Below are 21,726 nucleotides of genomic sequence, written 5' to 3'. Positions count from 1 at the left end.
TCCCCTCTGTTGTCATAGGTCATCTTTTGTCATCGTCTGTGTCTGAATTTCCTCTTCTTACAAGTAGACTAACCATACTGAACAGGGGCACTCAAGATTGGAGAAAATTAAGTTATTTCTTCACAGTCCCCAGCAGGAATGGGAGAGCTAAGACTGTAATTTTCCTCTGTCTGACTTATGACTCTCTCATTTTTCCAGAATCAAGAAAATGTGGGAACTCAGAAGCATTTTCATATATTTTTAAAAGATTTATTTATTTGCGCATACAAGAACTGGGTGCAGGCCAGAGGTGTGTGTGTGGGATGAGAGGATTCACCAGAGACAAAGTGGGGAACAGAACAGGCAGACTGATTGAAATACACTGCTGAGGGAAGCAGTGGGCAAGACAGGGTAACTCCCTGGCCAGGGATCAAACTCGTGCTTCAGTGGTTGAGGATAGCTTCGTAGGTTGCGTCTTATCCCCTTGCGCAACCAGGGAGGCCCGCATTTTCATATTTTAAACTTTATTCAAAAAAAGTATCACCTATGCTATATTTAAGTACCTATTTGATTTAAAAACCAAATTTTCTGAATGGCAAGATAATCTAGAGTCATTGTAAGTTTTTTAACTGCCTTCTTTCTGAATCATCAGTGAAAATTAAATTATGTCTTCTAGACTTTGCATTAAGTATTTTATTGCTTTCTATTTTTTTTGAAAATTGATGGTCTGATGATTGTGTTTAGTTTCTTTTTTAAAAGCACCACTCTCGCGTTTAGAGATTCTGTTCATTATCTTAGACACAGCATTTTAGAATTGTGTCTACCAAATTATTGCTTTAAAATGTAAATAATATGCCCAGCCCATCGCTGCAGTTCCCTGATTGTGTACTTTATCAGAATGAACCATAGTTTAATAATTTCCCTCAAGAGAATAGGAATAGAGAAGAGAGGTGAAATAACAAACCAGCTCTTTCATGCTACATGTCCTTTTCATTTTTCCTATCTCATTTCATTCATAGTGACTCATAGTGAAAAGGGAAAACACAGGCATTGCATTCAGATGTGCAGAGGTCATTAACTGTTTAGTTATCAAAACCAGCTCATCCTCCAGTAACACTAGAATCATCTTCCATTCCATTTTTTTAAAAAATATAATTTGGAATGTGAACAGCTGCCAGTATTTTCCCCAAAAGTCCAGCACACATCCCTAGGTTGAACACCCCAAAGAGATATGTCAAAGGAGACCGTTGGTATTCGGGCTGTTAGGGAAAACCTTGCCACCTCGCTCAGACAAGGATTTCCTCGGGTCTCCTTCGGTCACTCACCACTATTCCGAGCTCCGTCCCTTACTCTGTCGCGGGCTCTGCTTAACCACTTAGAACCAATCACGCAGGAAAGAAGGAACAGAAAATCCGCCCTTCCGCTCCAGTTTCGTTTGCACTGCTGTGCGCCAACCGCAGAGCCAACGGAGGCCGAGCCACCGGAATCTCTATAACCCAGCTCAGCTGATCGGTTGCCGCTCCCGCCGCCTCCGGATTCCAGAGGCGAGGAACAAGAAGCTCGGAGACATGGACGTGAACATCGCTCCGCTCCGCGCCTGGGACGATTTCTTCCCGGGCTCTGACCGTTTCGCCCGACCGGACTTCAGGGACATTTCCAAATGGAACAACCGTGTGGTGAGCAACCTGCTCTATTATCAGACCAACTACCTGGTGGTGGCTGCCATGATGATTTCCGTTGTGGGGTAAGTGGGTTCCCCTCCCCGGCGCTGGTGGGGACAGCACGGAGGGGGCTCGGGGTGCAAGATCGGGGGATGCTGAGACTCTCCAAGCCCAGCGCCGCCCTGGCAGTAGCAATCGGCCAAGCAAGTGGAAACTTCTTCCCTGGGCGAGGCCGCAGCGATCTGGGGGCAGAGTCTTTTTTGCTTTCTGCTCCTCGGGCTGAGACAGGGGCCCTACCGCTGAGGACAAGTCGCCAACCCAGGGCGAAAGAAAAGAAAGACTTTTTTTTTTCCGTGCCCGGTTAGGCACAGATTGATATTTACAGTGGTCCAGTTTAAAAAAGCAAAAAACAAAAAACAAGAAAGAGGAAAGTGGTGTAATGCTATTCTGGGCTGGTTGGCTGGGTGGGGCTTGCGCCGGCTGCAGAGGCTTAGGGCGACTGGGTGTGGATCCGGACTGAGCCTCCCTCGGGGTGTTAGTAAAAGGGGCACTAAGTCGACGCGCTTTGTCGACTTCTCAGCGAAGTGCTTACCTCACCGTGCAGAAAGCTGAGCTAGGGAGCAAGACGGTGGATGTTCCCTGGTGGCGCTTCTCCCAGTGTAGGGTCAAGGCAGCTCTGACGCTAGGAACGGGGTCCTTTTGCAGTTTTTCCCTGGAGTTGCCAGGCGTGGTTACTTTGGCTGTTATCTTTGGACTCTGTCTGAAGGTGTTTTCATTATTTGATCGTAAACTAAAGAGCGCCTGTGTTGTATGTGATTTCTGCATATGTGCACACGAACACCTGCTCTGCTAAGAAGCCACGTTTCCTTGTAGTTCATCCTTTAAGAAATGTTGCTCCCACTTTTGCAGAATGGGTGGTGATATTCTAGATCTTGCTGATGCTATATATCTGTAAAGAAAAAGCCACCCTCTACTTTGTAAAGGAACTCACCTGCTATTAAAGACGTGCCTGGCATTTGTTTCAGAACAGAGGGAAACAGCTTGCTGGCTTGGGAGACAGAAGAACTCCCAACCTTGGAGGGTATGGGAAAGGGCGAATAGGGTGGTGGCAGGTTGATTTGCTGTTCCTTGGCTCACTTATGGAGCACCTCTCTGTGCCAAGCTTGAACACACCAAGAGAAATTCAACATGAATTCTGGCCCAAGGGCATATGGCAAATGTAAAAAAAAGCTTAAGACACAGAGAGAAAGAGAGCTTCACAATTTCTGGGTGTGGTTAAATGCCCCTAGGCAAAAGTGAACATTCATTTGTGGGATTTCAAAGACAATTACATGTAGACTATTCCATGGATCATCATTGTGTGTTACCTAATGAAGTCCAAACTCTGAAAATGGTTTGGTAGGTAAAGGTCACGGGTTCTGAGCCTATTCTGATTTAGAGTGGCAGCCAAGTTAAAATTAGTGGGATAGGACAGACTTGAGGCAGCTAGGTAGATTCAGAAGCTCCCACTAAAAATTTCTTCGAAGCATAATGAATATTAAGTCAAATTGCAGCTGTTATTTTGCTTTCTTATTCACTTTTCTCTCTTTTTGTAAAGAAGTGAGCAAGACATTTGTAATCTAGCTATGCATTTTTCTTTATAGGTAACCCCCAAACATAGTTATGGGGCAAGGTTTGATTCAATCAAATGTACAGAAAATGAACCAACATTGATTTTCATATAGGTGTACTCCCAAACCAGAGCCAAGCTTGGGCAGCTTTGCTGCAGTGATGGAATACAAATTTCACTGTGAAGGCCAGTGCCAATCCCTTGACTAAATATAACTCAGGCAGTTTGAGGGTGTTGACCCTTCCTTTTCCTCTTTTCAAATAGACGGTGTTGATTGACAGTGAAATTTTTAAAGGAAAAAGTGAATAGTAAGCATGAAATTTATTTTTTTTTCATATTTTAAAAAATTTACAAAAGGTACAGACAGACCATTAGTAAAATGTTTTAGAAATTACGTATATATAGGGGCCTCCCTGGTGGTGCAAGGGGTTAAGTCTCAGCATTATGAAGCTATTGGCAGCCACTGCAGCAGAGTTTGATCCCCAGCCAGGGAGCTACCCACATAGCTCAGCAGACCTCTCCTATCTCCCCCACTGCTCCCCTCAGCAGTGTATTTCTGTCAGTCCACCTGTTCTGTTTCCACTCTGTCTCTGGTGAATCCTCTCACCCCCCACACTGCTGGACTACACCCCAGCTCTTGTATGCATAAATAAATAAAATAAATTTTAAAAAAAAGAAATTACGTGCATATAAAAAGTGAGAGTTCCTTTGTTTCCTGGTGAAAATTGGATGTATGACCTTTAACTATTTTCTCTGTACTACAAACTCACAGTCTGTAATTTTTTCCAGTTTTAGAAAAATAATCTATTAATAATAAAAACAAACATTTGTTGAGTGCTCTGTGTGCCAGGTACCTTTGCCAAGTAATTGACCCATATTACCTCATATAACCCAATGAGATTATTAAATGAGGATCAGAGAGGTCAAGTGCCTTACTCAAAGTCACAGACCCAGGCTTGTGTGCTTAATTACTGTGTCATGAGGTTTCTTTCCGAGTCATGAGGTTTAGAATTATAGAATCTTCAAGTTGGAAGAAATCAAAAAGCTTCAGAATCAAGGAACTTAGTTGATTCTGGAGTATTTCTCATTCTAAAGAGAATTCTGTTTTGGCGATGTCGGTAGATGTGTGGGTCAGAGCAGTGCTGGAGGCTTTTTTTCTCGATCCCCCAGCACCTGATAGTTCCACATACTATCTTGATAAAGTGTGTGAAAATGTGGTCCGAGTGTTTGCTGGGATAGGACAATGTTCAAAAGGTGTTCTTCAATGGCGCCCTCCCCTGCTGGTTTGGAAGATCCTCTGGGAGGATTCTAGCCTCAGCTCCACCCTCTCTAGTGTTGAACACTAAATAGGGTGAGGATAGAGAGGGGTCTGCTCCTTATGATTACAGGAAGGGAGAGGAACAATCAAGGGATATCATCCAACTCTAGAAACACTGGAAGGACCACCTATACATGTGTGAAGATGGAGGGGGCTTAGGATAGAAATGATTTGGGGTAGGAGGGCCTGATCAGGCAGGGCCTAGTGATACATGGTTAGAAGTGTTGGGTCTTCTTCCTAAAAGCATGGTTTATCAGGACATGACTTTTGCCTAGTAGGCCTAGGCTAACTTTGAGTAAGTCTCTAAATAGCTCGTTTTTAAAAAAATTTTTTAAGGATTTATTTATTTATGCATACAAGAGCTGGAGTACAGGCCAGAGGTGTGGCGGGGGGAGGTGAGAGGATTCACCAGAGACAGAGTGGGGAACAGAACAGGCAGATTGACTGAAATACACTGATGAGGGGAGCAGCGGGCAAGACAGGAGAGGTCTGCTATGCCATGTGGGTAGCTCCCTGGCTGGGGATCGAACTCATGCTGCAGTGGCTGCGATAGCTTAATAGGTTGCATCTTAACCCCTTGTGCCACCAGGGAGGTCCCTGAATTGTTCTTGTTGAGGAGTTGTCCTATCTTCTGACTGTTCAAGTAGTAGAAAGCAGTGGTTATAAGCTTAGGCACCAAGGAAGATTAAGTTTTAACCACCAGTCACTAGCTATGTGACCTTGGGAAAGTCACCCGAACCACCCTGTGCCTCAGCTTATTTTCTGTAGATTGAGACTACAGTTCCTGCCTCAAAGGACTTTTATGAGGTTTGTCTGAGTTAACATAGGCAAGGTTCTTAGAATAGTGTCCAGTTCCTAGTTTTTACTCTCCAAATGTTAATTATTTTTATCATTGTCGATATTTTCAGAGATGAGAAACATAGCATATTTCTCTTATAGCTCTATCTACCCAAATTTCAGACTCTAAGTTACTTACCTACTTGTTCTATTCCTACAAGTTTCAACTTGGATTCTTCTTGCAGGAAACTTTCTCTTTTTGACCATCATTGCCTGTGTTATTTGGACCCTACATTATGCCTATATCAGACCTTGTAATTACCCACAGGTTTTTATTTTATCTGCTCACTTGTTTCCTCTCTGGACTGTAGACCCCTTGAGGCCAGAAACTGGGTTTAGTTGGGATTGTGTTTTTCTTATTGTTGTAGTTATTGTTTTTATACTCTATCTCCCCTGAAGCCTACTATATAGCAGATGCTTAATTGGTGAGTGCAAAGAGTAAGTAAATGAATGTAAGGCCTCTGCATTGTCATAGGGGTCAACTTTTAACCTACTTAAGGTGCAGTTTTGAAACTCAAAGGAGCATTTCAACAGATAGCAATAAGCTCCTGCGTCAGTGCTAATGCCACTTGCTGCATGTTGGTTAGGATAACTGTAGTGTAAAAAATTTATAATTCAACTCTACACTAATTCTTATTGTCACTGTAAAATTGTGTGAAATACTACTGCAATTTCTCAGTATTACTGACATTTTGGATAGTCAATTCTTTGTATATTTTAGGTTAAGCATTATCCCTGCTCTCTAACCACTAAATGCCAGTAGCATCCACTCCTTCAGCCCCTGACAATCGAAAAATCTCTCCAGATATTGCCAAATGTCCCCTGGGGGTCAAAATCCCTGCTCTCTAAAGGAACTACCACTCTTTTACCAAGAAGATCATGATGATTCCTCGACATCACCTTCACTAAATACAAGTTGGTTTATAACAAGTTACAAGATCTGAGTTCTTGGCAATCATAGAGCCAAGCAATTTGATTTTAACTCCTGGCTCCTGACTCTTCCATCAAGAATGGAGTAGATTTGAAGCTCTGCATAACATTGATCATTATTATCCTTGATTTATTAAATTTGTTATGCTATTTTTTAAAATTGTTCTGCCCAGAAGTCTCTACTGATTCCACAGACTCAGTCTTTTTGTTTTTTGACAGAATTCTGGCATTTGTTTTTATTAGTTTTCTGTTCTGCACTGGCTCTAGAGTTTCACTGATATAAAATAGGTGGTAAATAATGAATATAAAGTGTATTAAGGCCTAGCAAATGAAAACCCTCAAACATTACCTGCATAGTTATATGAAATCCTAGGTTCTAGGCATATTTAACATTTTCATGAGTTGTGTAGTGTCTTAGGCAGTAGTCTTAGATGATGATGAACTTTAGTGGTTTTGTTATAATTACAGCTTGTATTTATTATAAAACTTTGCTTTCCTTGAAGATTTGAGTTTCCTTTTGTGATTATGTCATCACGTCAGGAGACACTGATTTACTAAGCTGAGAAATATGTATTTTGCTAATAATGACTTTGTGTCTTTTATTTTTAAGATTTATTTTTATTTATAAATGCATATAAGAACTGGGGTATAGACCAGAGGTGCAGAAGTTGAGAGGATTCACCAGAGACAGAGTGGGGAACAAAATAAGCAGATCTACTGAAATACACTGGTGAGGGGAGCAGCAGGTGAGACAGGAGAGGTCTGCTGTGCCAAGTGGGTTAGCTTCCTGGGCAGGAATCAAACTCATGCCACAGCAGCTGGCCACAGTTTGATTAGTGCTGAGCCTTTAACCCCTGCGCCACCAGGGAGGCCCCAACTTTGTGTCTTCTAAATGAAGAAAGGAAAGATGTTTAAGACTAAAGAGGGCGTGACTTACCTTCTCTGTCCTTGATGGGAGATATCTCCATGCTAGATAGTCTTGTTATATCACATACATCAATAGAAGTCTCTATATCTATTTTCAAAGTGAAAAGAAAAACAACATCTAATAGCACTTGTAATTTAAGAACTAAGCATATGATAGATTGTAGGTGTGCCAAAAATAGAATGCAAAAGATTATAGCTGGAGAAATCTATTCCATACATACATAGGCCCAGGAACAGCATCATCTTTCACTTTGGAACTTCATAGAAATGGATAATTTCAGGCCCCACTCAATACCTATGGGTCAGAATTTGTGTACTAACAACTCCCAGATGACTTACAGACATATTAAAATGTAAGAAGCATTGGTCCGGTCTGCTTCAAAATGAACACTGACAAAATTTAAATAAGTAAGCCTATATGCTTAGGTGTCAGCTTCAGTGCTTCTAAACATACAGATCTTGGTTGGGCCCAGACATTTATATTTTTTTCTTAACTCCCCAAATTATTCTGATATATACCCTCAAGTTGAAAGTTGAGAAGTACTGATCCCATCCAACTCCTCAGTTTTTACAAATATAAAGGTTTGAGATCACATGGCTAATCAGAACCAAAACTGCTAATAGTAGCTTGATTTTTTTTTTTTGTATGTGAAGTGAAATACTTTTCCATTAAATGTTATTGTAAATATTCTAAAGCTCCTGGTTAACCAAATTTAGCGGATAGCTGATTCCCACAAGATTTGTATTACTTGCCTAATTCTTATTCTCATAAGTTCCCTCTGCCATCAGCGCTTATATTTTCTGGCACCGCATCAGATGCATCAGCCACACAGAGACTCTTTGGACTCTTAACTCTTTGGACATATAAATGCTTCCACTGCATCTCCAGACAGAAAGCACCTGTTTTTGAAATTTGTGTGCATTCGTGCTTCCTCCCCTCTCTGCTTAAGACAGTAGCTGTTAAATGAATGAGCCCCAATTTTCTTGAGCTAAAGTATTGCTTCATCATGTTGCCTGTGGAAGTGTTACCAGAGGGTGAAAACCAACGGTTGTCACATTTTGCTTTCAGTTGCTTGATATGGTAAGAAGTTTCTGGAAAGCTGGTAACTATTTGAACAGAGTATTACTGTATTCTTAAAAAAGGAGTGTGATCCCACGCTGTGTTCCAGGCCTGCATCTACTGGCAATGAAATGGTCAGATACCTTAATGCTGCAAGGATGAAAAACCAAGTTTCCAGTTAGTAGAGGAAGAAACTAAAACAACCCTGGAATGCTCTGGATGGTAATGTACTAAGACGTTTGCAGATGGAACTGATTTGCAGTCTGTTTATGTGAAAACTCCACTGTAAATGTTTTTGTGATTAATCAGCTTCAACACTATTACTCTTTGACACCATTACTCAAGTACTATTAGGGGCTATAGTAGAAAATAAGACCATTGTGATTTCTGCCTACCCCGAGCTTATGTTCTAGAGTAAGGCAGTAAGATGACACTGAACGCATAATGTTTATGCAAGTATAGCAAGCATATGGAAATATGTTTCTACATAAACTAACAACCTTTTCAACTTGACTCACCTGATCGCCTCTATATATTATGATTCCAGATTTCAGAACTCTCAGATATCGAAAATGGGAGAGGCCCTGAGTATATGGACAGGGGAAAGAGTTGTTCAATTTTACTCATCCACCTCCACAGCACACCTCCCCCTTCTACTCAGTTGAACAAATATTTACTGAGCACCTCGTATGTGCCAGGTGTTGTCAAGACCCTGAGGATACAGGCAGGAATACAACTCCACCCAGCCTCATTGGATCCTCCCAGAATTCACCTTTTGCTGTTTTCCCACACCCCTTTATTTGCTCTGAAAGCATATACCTGGCCCCCCTGTCATGATGTGTTATGTGTTTCTTCTGATGTGTTAGGTGTTTCTCCTGAGAACAGAACTCACTAGTAAAAGATTCATCAACACTGGATAAAATTTCCATCTCAAAATTCTGCATCTAATAGCATTGCTTTTCACTAAATTATCTTCTGTTACTATTTATATAAACTTATTCCTCTTGACTGCTTTCTCTCTGCACACTTTAAAACAAAATGTTCCTTTCCACTTTCAGCCTGGTGTTGGTGGTTTCTGCCCCTTTTCCCTGCATAAAGATTTACCACGATTCTGTAAGAATGCAAATAAATGAGAGTATTTTAGATTTCTGGCCTCTTTCTTAGAATGCAAAAGTTCTCAACCAACTTATTAAAGGCAGCGAGCTCTGTGCAGGAAATCCAGTTCTAAAAGATGAACTTGACCTGTCCACTTAATACCAAGTTGAGACACACAATTGAAAATTATTTATTATTTTCCTTTTGGAAAAATGAATTCTGCCCTCTGTCACACAGCTTCAGAGTACTTACCCATAGCCTCCTCCTCTGTCTCTTGGCTTCTGGTTTCAGGGAAAATTTCCATGCCCATGATCTTCAACAAAACCTTCAAGCTGCCTCTCCATTCTGCAAGCTGTTACCATAAATAGAATTTCCTGGCCCTCCCATGGAGCTTTCGCTAACGGAGACACCTGGAAGTCAGAAAGCCCATCTGACTTGGAAAACTGGGATTGTGGTGCCTACTTTTACTGATCTGCTCCTCTCTTATTGGTGCAACTCTTGTCTCAGAGGAACAAAAAGGAATGCAGAAATTGGGTAAATAGACAGGAAACTGCTTATAGGAATGGAGGTTAGTGTCTCCAGGCCTACCAGCATTTATCCAAACCCTGTCTTCCCTCAGGGCTCTACAAGAACTTAACCATAGGACAACAGTTTAATTCACCTACTAAGAAGATTCAGAAATTATAGTTTGGAAAAAAAAAAAAGAAATTAGTCTGTAAACAACTGTCTTTCCATGTTAGTTTGATTCTAATTGATGAAGGGATTCTTAACGGATGAAGGTAATGGTGAGTGTACCTGAGGACTCATTTTACCATTCGCTCCATTTTAGTATATGTGAAAAATTTGCCATGATAAAAAGTTCTGAAATAATTTGTTGCAGTGTCATCAGAGCCTTTTGTGCTATTTTAAGTTTAATTTAGTGTGAGAGGTGTTAGATTTATGACCAGGTCTAACCTGCCCTTTATTTAAAAATAAATTAGCTTGATAAATGCAAGAGAAGACATTGAGGGTCATAAGGTGTGTCTTACTATGAATACTTTCAGCCTGGTGCTCCTGCCAAGGCTGTGGGTCACTTGAATGTGTGTTTAGTTTGATGGTGCTGAGTACACAGGGGTGTAGTAGCTCTTCAGTATGGTGAGTGTGCCAGAAATACTGTGGGCTTTCCTAGCTCAGTCAGCAGGAAACCTCATGGCTAGGTTACTCTGACCTAACTGACAAAAGAGATGGATTCCCATCCCATCTTAACTGGACATGCAGATTAGCTCTAGGAGACTGATCACATTTACTCAGAACTGATTTGCACATTTACATTTAGACTTGGCAGTCAGGAATAGTTTTAGCCAGGATGGAATCTATGTTGGGAAACCAGAATAACCACAGGAGACTGTCGACATTATCTGAAGATCAAAGAGAAAGGGAGGCCTATTAAGACAGGCCTGTAGGAGCATCCATCTCCCTCTTTGTCACCCCCCCACCACCACTAACTGCAAACCTCACACAGGTTCCTCCTTCCAGCAAGCCACAGTGACCTTTCACCTCACCCAATCATACCACAATAATTATCTTTCACATTTGCAAAGGAGTTTGGATGATTTTTCCTATTTCTACCTTTTCATTTGTTCTCTTCATCTTAATTCTATAGGTACAGACAGAGACCATTTCTCCAGGAATATTTAGTGTCCGATGAAAATAATTAGGATTTGTTTGAGCTAAATCTTACTTCACTTAACTGGGAACATTGAAAGTTGTTGACTTATTTAAATAACAAGAAATTGTGCTATATTCTTACTTAGTTTTTTTTTTTCTTTCAATAAGTATTTATTGAATACCTACTATGTGTAGGTGTTCTGTTAGTTAATGGGGGTAAAATGCCATGGTCCCTGTCTTCAGGGAGCTTAATCTCTAATGGGAGACAGAAACAATCATCCCATACTCGTTCAGATAAATGTAACATGGCCACTGAGATAAGTGCTGTGAAGAAGAGGCCTGTGGTGCTACAAACTGGTCAGAGAGCTGAGAAAGGACCAATCAAGCTGAGATGTGAAGATGGTAGTTGTGAACCAGGCAGAGAGAATATTGTGCACAGGCCTGTCATGGCCAGGGGCAGGGTGAGTTTTAGAGCTAGAACCCCTGGACATGGAATGCAGTCAGGTGGAGGTGCAGGAGAAGGTAGCAGGCCAGGCTGCTGCAAGTTAGGGTTCCCGCATACTAACCATTAAAAGTGCCCCTTACTACAAGCAGATGCATCTTCAGCCACATCAAAGGTTTGGAGAATTGAGGGTGGCCTAGAATTCAGACTCCACTTTTTCTGGCACCCAGGCCTGTGGAAAGTGTGAAGAATCCTTGTTTTATTCTAAGAGCAATGAGAAACAAGAATAGCGATGTGTGGCATTTATTTACAGTGATTTCTTCTGGCTGAATAAGGACCACAGGAAAACATCTTAGGGAAGTTTATGTAAGGAACTCTGTGAGTAAATTGTTCCCTCCTTTCTCATGAGTCAGTCAGGCCTCCTCAGGAACCAAACTGCAGAAAATAGCTTTTTGGGTTAGAAAATTAGAACTCAGTGCAAAACTACTTCCACGCTCAGGAAATATTCCACTGTCTCCTTGGAGCCTGTTGGCATTGCAGCGAGGAAAGGAGTCACCGAATGTCTACTTGAATTGCTATGAGGATCTTTGCTTTGGTCAACCTTTACCACCATTTCTGCAGTTGGTTAGCTTTGTTTATATGTAGAATAAGGTGACTTTTTCAAGATCTCCCCTAGCCCTAAAGTTCTGTGATTGGCCAAGATTTTTTTCCCCTTCAGCAACTTATATTGAAACTCTCACTATAGCTAGCTGACACTGTGACAAGCTTACCACATGTGCCACTTTTCTTCAGAGAGGAATGAGAATGGTGAGGGATTTCCCAGGATGATCTTTACTCTAGAATGATGGGGAGCAAATCCCCAAAGCTTGTGAACAGCACTGAATGGGTTATATTGTGAATTGTCACAGTGACAGCAACTGACACCCTTTTTCTTTCCTGGATCCCTTTGAATATGTTTATTCATTTCCCTGTGCCTCACTTTATTCATCTGCGTAATGATACTGGACTGATGCATCTGTAAAGACTGTACTATAGGATTCTGGGATGGGATTCTAAACCTTTTAAAACCACGAGTGATTGTTTTAGATTTTTTAATTGTTTTATTTATTTATTGGATTGATTGCTTTTTTGGAATGCTATATATGTATGTGTATATATTTTTATTTCACAATAGGAAAACATATTTAATGTTTTTGATTTGTAACACTAGGTCCTATTTCCTTCTACCAAAGACAGAAAATCATGTTCCCTCTTTCCTCTCTCCCCTCCTTCTCCCATCCCTCCACCTCCCTCCCTCCCTCCCTACTTCCCTTCCTCCCTCCTTTGATTGACCAACTGCCAGTAAACTAAACCCTCCCACCAGAGCCTGGCAGTGATTGTCCCCACGAAAGATGCCGTGGCACTGTCATGGAAGGCTTGACTTAAAGGTTCTCCGGGTTTATGGTGACTGGTGTAATGAAGAGACAACTGTTGACTAAAAGCATTACTCATATCAGATAAGAACTGTTTCCCAAATTCCTGCACTCACTGGAAAATGAAATTAATCTCTGGAGAGTGGTGTGTGTGTGTTTGTTTTGTTCCAAGTATAGGTAGGTGCCAGGAAATTGAAGTGGTACCATTTTACCATTTCTTAGAATAGAATTGCAAGCAAGCAGAATACCAAAGAAAATCATTTCTGTTCTGAGTTAACTTTGTTAATTTTTCCAACTTGGAAACTCCATTCCTTTCTAATTATAGATTGTGGCTGGGCATGTTGTCAGCTAACACCAGTTCTATAGGACTCTCTGCTCTGTTCCTTTTCTGCAAACATGAGCAGTGGGAACAGGTGAAAAGCAAATTTGGAATCGCCTGAGTCAGACTTGGGTTTTTCATTGTTCTTTGTCCTAGACTTTATTTAGACATTCAAACTAGATGTCTTCTTGTCGAGAGGAGAACAGAAAAAGCTTAACATTAATTTTATTATATGCTTCACCTCATGAATTACTATTTTAATAGGATATCTAGGAAGCATTTAGTAGGAGATCTTGGAGACTTTGCTACCAACCAACCATCTCCTGTTTGCACCTTATGCAGAGGAGATTCCTTAAACTTTAACACTCTACTCTAGCTCTTTGACTTAGTTTTGATCTTTGAATTTCTTTGCATCTCAGAAATACTTGGATGGGGTATAGGTCAATGTCAAGACTATGTGAAAGGGTTTGTTTCTTGTAGGTACCTGTCTCCAGTTTCATTTTTCATTTATTTATTTATTTATTTTTAAAGATTTATTTATTTATTTATACAAGCACTGGGTACAGTCAGGAGCGCGGGAGGGTGAGAGAATTCACCAGAGCCAGAGCGGCGAGCAGAACAGGCAGAAGGGCCGAAGTAACTGCTGCGAGGAGCAGCGGGCGGCAGGAGAGGTCTGTGCGCCATGTGGGACGCTTGCTGGTGGCCGGGGATCAGACCAGCGCTACAGAGGCTGTCGGCAGCTTCGCAGCCCAGCGCTCAACCGCTGCGCCACCAGGGGAAGCCCCTCCAGTTTCATTTTTAAATATATGTTTTTGTTACTCAAGGAATTTGTGGCTATTGAAAAAAATATGAAAATAGAATAAATAAATGGGAATAAACTACGCATCGTCCTACTTTCTGGTAAAACTTATTAGTCTCTTGTTATAATTTCGCTCAGATATTTTTGGTGCTAGAAATGTGATTTATTGATCTGTTAGAATTTCTGGACCTCCCCACCACCTGCTAAAGAAGATGCTGTTTTGCCCTGTCCAATTCTCCCTTTCCCCAGGCCTGAGAGGAAATTTTCATCTTTCCAAGACCAGTTCTGGTATTAAATTAGAAGATAGGGTGGGTACAGTCTAGATAAAGCTTTTGAGAAGAAAAAAAGTATAGCAAAACTAAGGAAACCCAGGTAATAAAGAAGAGAAAGATTAGAGAAAATAGCATGCCTGCTGGATGGTGGAAATGGTTGGAGTGGGTTGCTCAGATTGGCTACAAGAGGCTCGGGAGAATAGAGAGGAAAGCAGGGTTTAGATGGGAGCAGAAGCAGCTTTGCTGTCATGGGTGATTTGAAATCACCTTAATGTTATTAGAGAGATGAGACAAGGATGACCTGTTGTAGCTGGAGTATGCAAGCCTGTGCTGGGAGCCTGAGCAGCAGTTCCTCTGATATTTTTAATTGTTCATTTCACTACACTACTTATAAAAATTCCTACTTTTGATTTATATAACATGTAAATCCACCTAACAGAGAGAATGGGTTATAGTTGCTTCTGCCTATTCAATCATTGTCTTCCCATATTATTAAATATAGTTTAGCTTTTTAAAAACACCTGAATATAGGGCCTCCCCAGTGACACAGTGGTTGAGCACTGGGTTGTGAAGCTGCCTGCAGCCTCTGCAGTGCTGGTTCGATCCCCAGCCACCAGCGAGGGTCCCACATGGCACGCAGACCTCTCCTGCCGCCCGCCGCTCCCCTCAGTAGTGTATTTCATCAGTCTGCCTGTTCTGCTTCCTGCTCTGGCTCTGGTGAATCTCTCACCCTCCCGCGCTTCTGACTGTACCCAGTGCTTGTATTGAAAAAAAAAAAAAACAAAACTACCTGAATATATCACAGCTAGTGTAGTGTTGGCCATATGGATTGTCTCTAAAAGCTGCTACAACTCAGTCTTTGCACTTTTATTTATCTCATTAGACTTTATTCCAAGGAAGAGACTTTATTGCCTTGAAGGGTGTAAGTATTTGTAAAAGCTTTGAATGAAATAAACAATTTAGGATTGTAGGGCTTAATTTTATTTTATTTTTATTTTTTTATAGAGGCATGCTTATTTATTTATTTCTTTGTTTGTTTTGTTTATACATGCACTGGGTACAGTCAGAAGCGTGGGAGGGTGAGAGAATTCACCAGAGCCAGCGCGGGGAGCAGAGCAGGCAGAAGGACCGAAGTACACTGCTGAGGGGAGCAGCGGGCGGCAGGAGAGGTCTGCTCGCCATGTGGGACCCTCCGGTGGCCGGGGAGCAGCCGGGGATCGAACCGGCGCCGCAGAGGCCACAGGCAGCTTCGCAACCCAGCGCTCAACCGCTGCGCCACCGGGGAGGCCCTGTAGGGCTTAATTTTAAATTATGTGCTACTACTGTTACCACTGTCTAATTTCTTGCCTTCTAATAGAATTTTTTTCTAACTTCTTCAAAGCAGTTTGACATTCATTATCTGATTTTTACCCATGTTGTATGCAGTACTTTCACTCCTATTGAAAAACCTTTTAAAATAGCCTTTATGTTTCAAAAGGCAGAATTGGAGCTAAAATTTAAAGGGATTTTTTAAAAAGAATCTTAACGATCCTAAATATGAATCCTGACATGACTATGAATCTTTCATCTGTTCTATTTCGGAGAAAGTTAGTTCTTGGCATCACCTTCCATTATCTGGTCTTCCCTCTCCCTCATTTCCAAAGAAGTCATGTTGATATTCAGAACATGGTGAAAACATATTGATCCTCTTTGTCCTTCCCATGAAAATGCTTGTTAGCCTCTTGTGAGGGTAAAAAGTTGATTACTCATTGTACATACTGACTACACAGTGGGTCAGCGTAGGGGAGCACTGGGTCTAAGTTTCCTCTTCCTAATGTCTCCCCCTTTATCAACAGTAGTGTAATCTTTGGCTCATGCATCAGTGAATCTGGAGGCTATTTGCTTGTAAATCTGTTAGTAACCCCTCTCTTAATGATACGTTGATATCCTTTTAAGGAGTTATAATGGACTCTATGCTAGGAATCCTAAACTCAAGTGCCTGCATGGGCCAGCCTGGCCCTGTAAGAGAGCTGTGCAAGTCAACTGCTAGTAACAGTGATTAATGGCAGCCCTCCCCCGGCCCCCCCCACACACTGGGACCTCCATGTCAGAGATATTGTGGGAACTAGGACTAAATGGGGAGTATTTGTGTTATCTGAATGAGCAGTTGCGCCAGCCAGCTATTGACATGTGGGAAGGTGAATGTTTCCTGGAGAATCATGAAACCTCAAGTATTATAGATATTTTTAAAAAACATTGGGATTCCACTGATTGGGAAAAAATCTTTGCACTCCAGTCAACTGATAAGGGACTGATCACAAAGATATACAAAGAACTCACATGACTCAACAAAAACAGAATAAACAATCCAGTCAGGAAATGGAAAGAAGAACTTAAAAGATATTTCTCCAAAGAGGAAATGCAAATGGCCAACAGGCATATGAAAAAATGTTCAACATTCCTTATAATCAGGGAAATGCAAATTAAAACCACATTGAGATACCACCTTATATCAGTAAGAATGGCACATATCAAAAAAACAAGCAACAGCAAATGTTGGCGAGGATGTGGTGAAAAGGGAACTCTCCTACATTGCTGGTGGGAGTGCAAACTGGTCCAGCCACTGTGGAAAGCTGTCTGGAGGTTCCTCAGTTTACTGAAAATGGAGCTACCATATGAACCAGCAATTCCACTCCTAGGGATCTACCCAAAGGACACAGAGACATTTATTCAAAAGAACACCTGTACACCTATGTTTATTGCAGCACTATTTGCAATAGGTAAAACCTGGAAATAACCCAAATGCCCAAAAATAGATGACTGGATCAAGAAGATGTGGCATATATATATACAATGGAATATTACTCAGCAATCAGAAAAGATAAACTCATGCCATTCGTAGCAATGTGGATGGAACTAGAAGGAATTATGCTCAGTGAAATAGGCCAGAAGGAAAAAGAAAAATATTGGATGGTTTCACTTATAGCAGGAATGTAGGGGAACCAAATAAGACATCAGTGTAAAAAAATAATACCAGTACAAAACACAACAAAGCAAAACCAGACAATTATAAACCAGAGACATCCTGCAGGGGAGGAGGAGGGAGAGGGATCAGAGGGAGGGAGGAAGGAGCACAGGGGACTGAGGTGATGGTGCACGGGTGCGTTGGTGAAGGAAACTCTATGGGAACTACTCCTGAAGGGGTGGAGGGGGGAAGCATATATTGTTTAATAATGAACAATGATGTAAAAAATTAAAAATATATAAAAACAAAACAAAAAAACCATACTGGGATTCAAGAGAAAGTCTTATGAAACAGTGTGACTGGAGGCTGGCTCTCACCCATAGAAGGTGTTGTATGACTTCTACTCTATGTTCATCTATTGTGGCAGCTTCTATGAGAAGTTAAATAAGCTCTAAGAACTAAGAAAATAAAACCTAATGTGGATTATTATAATGAGGATGCATGCAGGCTAAACACAACCCTCCGAAATAGGCTGCAGTCTTAAAGTTGTGGGCTGCTCATGAGCTGGATGGTCCAGTTTGGTGGGAGTCAAACTGCCGACTTGAGAATCTTAGCTCTACCATTTGCTCATCTCTGTGCCTGAGTTTCTTCATTGGAGAAGGGAATTAGGTGCCTTGATGAGGATTAAATGAGACAGTTTAGATACAAATGTTTCCCTTGTTGTCTGAAAGTATTGTCTCTAGTGAAACCTTTCATAAGCCAAATAGAAGAAAGTGATGAAGCAAGTACCATGGATTCCCATGGAAACATTTTTTAGCCTTGCTGGACCCCCAAAATCATAGCAAATAACACACATAACTTCGCTAACATTAGCATATGGTAAAAGCAGAGGTGCTGTGATGCAAACATGTTCTGGGTAGTTTCCGAGAGGTCTGGCAGGGCCCCTACTTGCTGTTTGGGGTGCTAATGTCTCCAGATTAGCTGCTCCCAAATCAATGCTGACCTCCAGTTTTGTATTTTTGGCTTTTGTCTTAAAAGATTTATTTTGGTTTAGCAACAGCAACAAAAGGTACGAAGGTAGGTCTTTCATGAAAGTGAAGTGTTTTAATATGAAATTTCGGAAGAGAGGGCAGGCCTGTTTCTCTATACTTGTTTTTACCCCCTTCCTCACCTTCTTCCTCCTGCTATTACTACTGATGACCTAGTCTCTCTCCTTTTTTCATGTTCCAGGTTCCTGAGTCCCTTCAATATGATCCTTGGAGGAATTGTGGTGGTGCTGGTGTTCACGGGCTTTGTGTGGGCAGCCCACAATAAAGATATCCTCCGGCGGATGAAGAAGCAGTACCCTACGACCTTTGTCATGGTGGTCATGCTGGCCAGCTACTTCCTTATATCCTTGTTTGGGGGAGTCATGGTCTTTGTGTTTGGCATCACATTTCCCTTGCTGCGTAAGTGAACCTGAGTCTTCCTTTTCTTACAGCACAAAATATGTAGGTGCAGTTGTTCAATGACCAGTTGGGTGGGAGTCAAACTGCCGACGTGAGAATCTTAGCTCTATCATTTGCTAATCTCTGTGCCTGAGTTTCTTCATTAGAGAAGGGAATTAGTAGTGCCTGCGTATGTGAACCTGAGTCTTCCTTTTTCTTTCTTTTTTTTTTTTTTCTTGTGGGACCCTCAGCGGTGGCCGGGGATCGAACTGGCGCTGCAGAGGCTGCGGGCAGCCTTGCAACCCAGCGCTCAACCACTGCACCACCAGGGGAGGCCCAGTCTCCTTTTCTTATAGCACAAAATATGTATGTGCAGTTGTTCGATGGGCCAGTTTGGTGGGAGTTGTGCATTTTGGGTTGTGCAGATGGGACATTTGCCTATTTAACAGACTCTCTGGGTGATTTGTATATAACGTTTGAAAATTGCTGGCATAGATTACCTGTGGTTCTTATTTAAAATATAGAATCCCAGATTTATCCCATCACAGAACTTGTTTATGTGTATTGGTTGACATGTCTACAAAATTGTTAGAGTTTTCTGAAACATAAGACTAAGGCTTCATGTCCGTGAATTCCCCACATGTGTAGTGGGCACCTGTTCTTGCCAGACGCTCCTCTGGGGACACAAAGTAAACAAAACAAAAACAAATCTCAAGTCATATGGCAAGAAAATGGCAGTCTTCATTGGGCTCCACATTTGCCTCATGTTAGAGTCTGTTGTCAATCTTTAACAGATTGCCCTTCATACCATCCTCATATAGCAACAATGGTAATACTTTAGTTTGGAAGTAAACTATTAACTCTCCATTATGCAAAAGATCTTAATTAGTTCCAAAAGTTTTGTAAGTCTGTAGGAATAATTAGCCCAGAATATATAAATACCAATGACTGATTCTTATTGAGAGAATTCGATTTTTTTATAGTTGTTTTTTATTCTAAATTACTTTTCTAGATCCTAATATTTTTTTATAATAAATTTTATTGTTATATTCCCCATACAATTGCAGCCCCCCCATTCTGACCCCAATCCCTCCCCTCCCGCCCCCACCCCCCTAAAAGTGTCTCTGGTTCATAGTTTTTTGTTGATTTTGATTTTCACTTTCTTATAGTTATTCATTTTCCTGGTCCCTTATTTAAGTTTTCTAGATTCCTGCTATGAGTGAGACCATCCGGTATTTTTCTTTTTCTTTTTGGCTTATTTCGCTGAGCATGATCCCTTCCAGCGCCATCCATGTTGCTGCAAATTGCATGTGTTTATCTTTTTTGAATGCTGAGTAATATTCCATGGTGTATATGTACCACATCTTCTTGATCCAGTCATCTATTTTTGGGCATTTGGGTTGTTTCCAAAGCTTAGCTATTGTAAACAGTGCTGCTATAAACATAGGGGTGCAGGTGTTCTTTGGAATTGATGTTTCTGTGTCCTTTGGGTAAATACCTAGGAGTGGAATTGCTGGATCATATGGAAGCTCTATGTTTAGTAGGTCCAGAAATCTCCACACAGCTTTCCACAGTGGTTGGACCAGTTTGCACTCCCACCAACAGTGCAGAAGAGTTCCTTTTTCTCCACACCCTCGCCAGCATTTGTTGTTGCTAGTTTTTTTAATATGTGCCATTCTCACTGGTGTAAGATGGTATCTCATGGTAGTTTTGATTTGCATTTCCCTGATGGCAAGTGATGTTGAACATTTTTTCATATGCCTGTTGGCCATTTGCATTTCCTCTTCAGAGAAGTTTCTTTTTAGCTCTTCTGCCCATATTTGGACTGGATTCTTTTCTTTGTTGTTGTTGAGTCTCATCAGCTCTTTGCAGATTTTTGTGATCAGTCCTTTATCATTAGTGTTGGGTGCAAAAATGTTCTCCCAGTTGGTGGGGTTTCTCTTTGTTTTTGTTATTGCAGATGGGACATTTGCCTATTTAACAGGCTCTCTGGGTTTTGTATCTAAAGTTTGAAAATTGCTGGCATAGATTACCTGTGGTTCTTATTTAAAATATAGAATCCCAGATTTATCCCTTTAAAGTTCTGGTTCAGGAGAGCCTGGAGAGGGGCCAGGGAATCTTTCTAAATAAACATACACAGACAATTCTTAATGGTGAAGCAGATTTGGGGAACCCTGGGCTATAGAACCTTTACATTTGTGTCTCTTCATCTGTATCCAACACTTTGAAACACTGTGTCTCAGAGGCACCTGGTACCCTCAGGCCTCTGGCAGGGTTCACAATACATATAATCCCCAAATTGAGCAAGAATTCTTTTCTGAAAAACTCTGCAAGTCAGTTTGTAGTAGGTTCAAATGACATTGATTTGCATGGAGTATCAGGACATTTAAGTAGCACTTGTAAAGATATCAATGTGTTAAGTGATCGTTGCTGCCTGGTTATAGTTTGCCCTGCTGAATACAATATTTTCTTTGACACAGAAAGAAAACTTTATGTGAGACTTAACAAAGACCTTCAAGAATCCACTTGAAGATTTAGCTTGATTATAGAACCAATTGGTCTGTAGCTAACTGAGGCAGCTACTGATAGTGTGAAGAGAGGAAGTATGATGTTGATTTGGAGAGATACTCATTCCTTTGGTACTAACCATATTTCACTTCTCTACAGTGATGTTCATCCATGCTTCGTTGAGACTTCGAAACCTCAAGAATAAACTGGAGAATAAAATGGAGGTAATAGGTTTGAAGAGGACGCCAATGGGCATTGTTCTGGATGCCCTAGAACAGCAGGAAGAAAACATCACCAAATTCACCGAGTATATCAGTAAAGTCAAGGAATAAATCTGAGCTCGTGAGAGGGCTGCCACAGAAATCCAGTTACAATTTGCCCACATCCAAACCTCCTTTCTATTTGTGTTCTTGAAATAGGGGCTGCACATACTTTGAGCTATCTGTGGCAGCATGCATGTGGAGGCCAAACTCTTAACATCTCTGATGTTACAGAGGGAAGGCCTCAGAAATAGAAAGAAAATGCCCTCCTATTATGATG

At 41.3% G+C, this 21,726-nt stretch overlaps 1 protein-coding gene across 1 annotated transcript; it reads left to right on the top strand.

Moving 5' to 3' along the window:
- Nucleotides 1-1,547: 1,547 nt before the first annotated feature.
- ARL6IP5 (ARF like GTPase 6 interacting protein 5) lies at nucleotides 1,548-21,518 on the top strand (the record flags this gene model as incomplete). The annotated part of the gene is made up of 3 exons (XM_084247272.1): nucleotides 1,548-1,723; nucleotides 18,482-18,699; nucleotides 21,346-21,518. 3 exons carry the CDS (start codon nucleotides 1,548-1,550, stop codon nucleotides 21,516-21,518), a joined length of 567 nt encoding a protein of 188 aa, XP_084103398.1.
- Nucleotides 21,519-21,726: the final 208 nt, after the last annotated feature.

This window comes from Talpa europaea, assembly GCF_964194135.1.
Source record: "Talpa europaea genome assembly, chromosome: 11".
Classification (NCBI taxonomy): Eukaryota; Metazoa; Chordata; class Mammalia; order Eulipotyphla; family Talpidae; genus Talpa; species Talpa europaea.
This window is presented reverse-complemented; position numbering and strand designations above follow the sequence as displayed.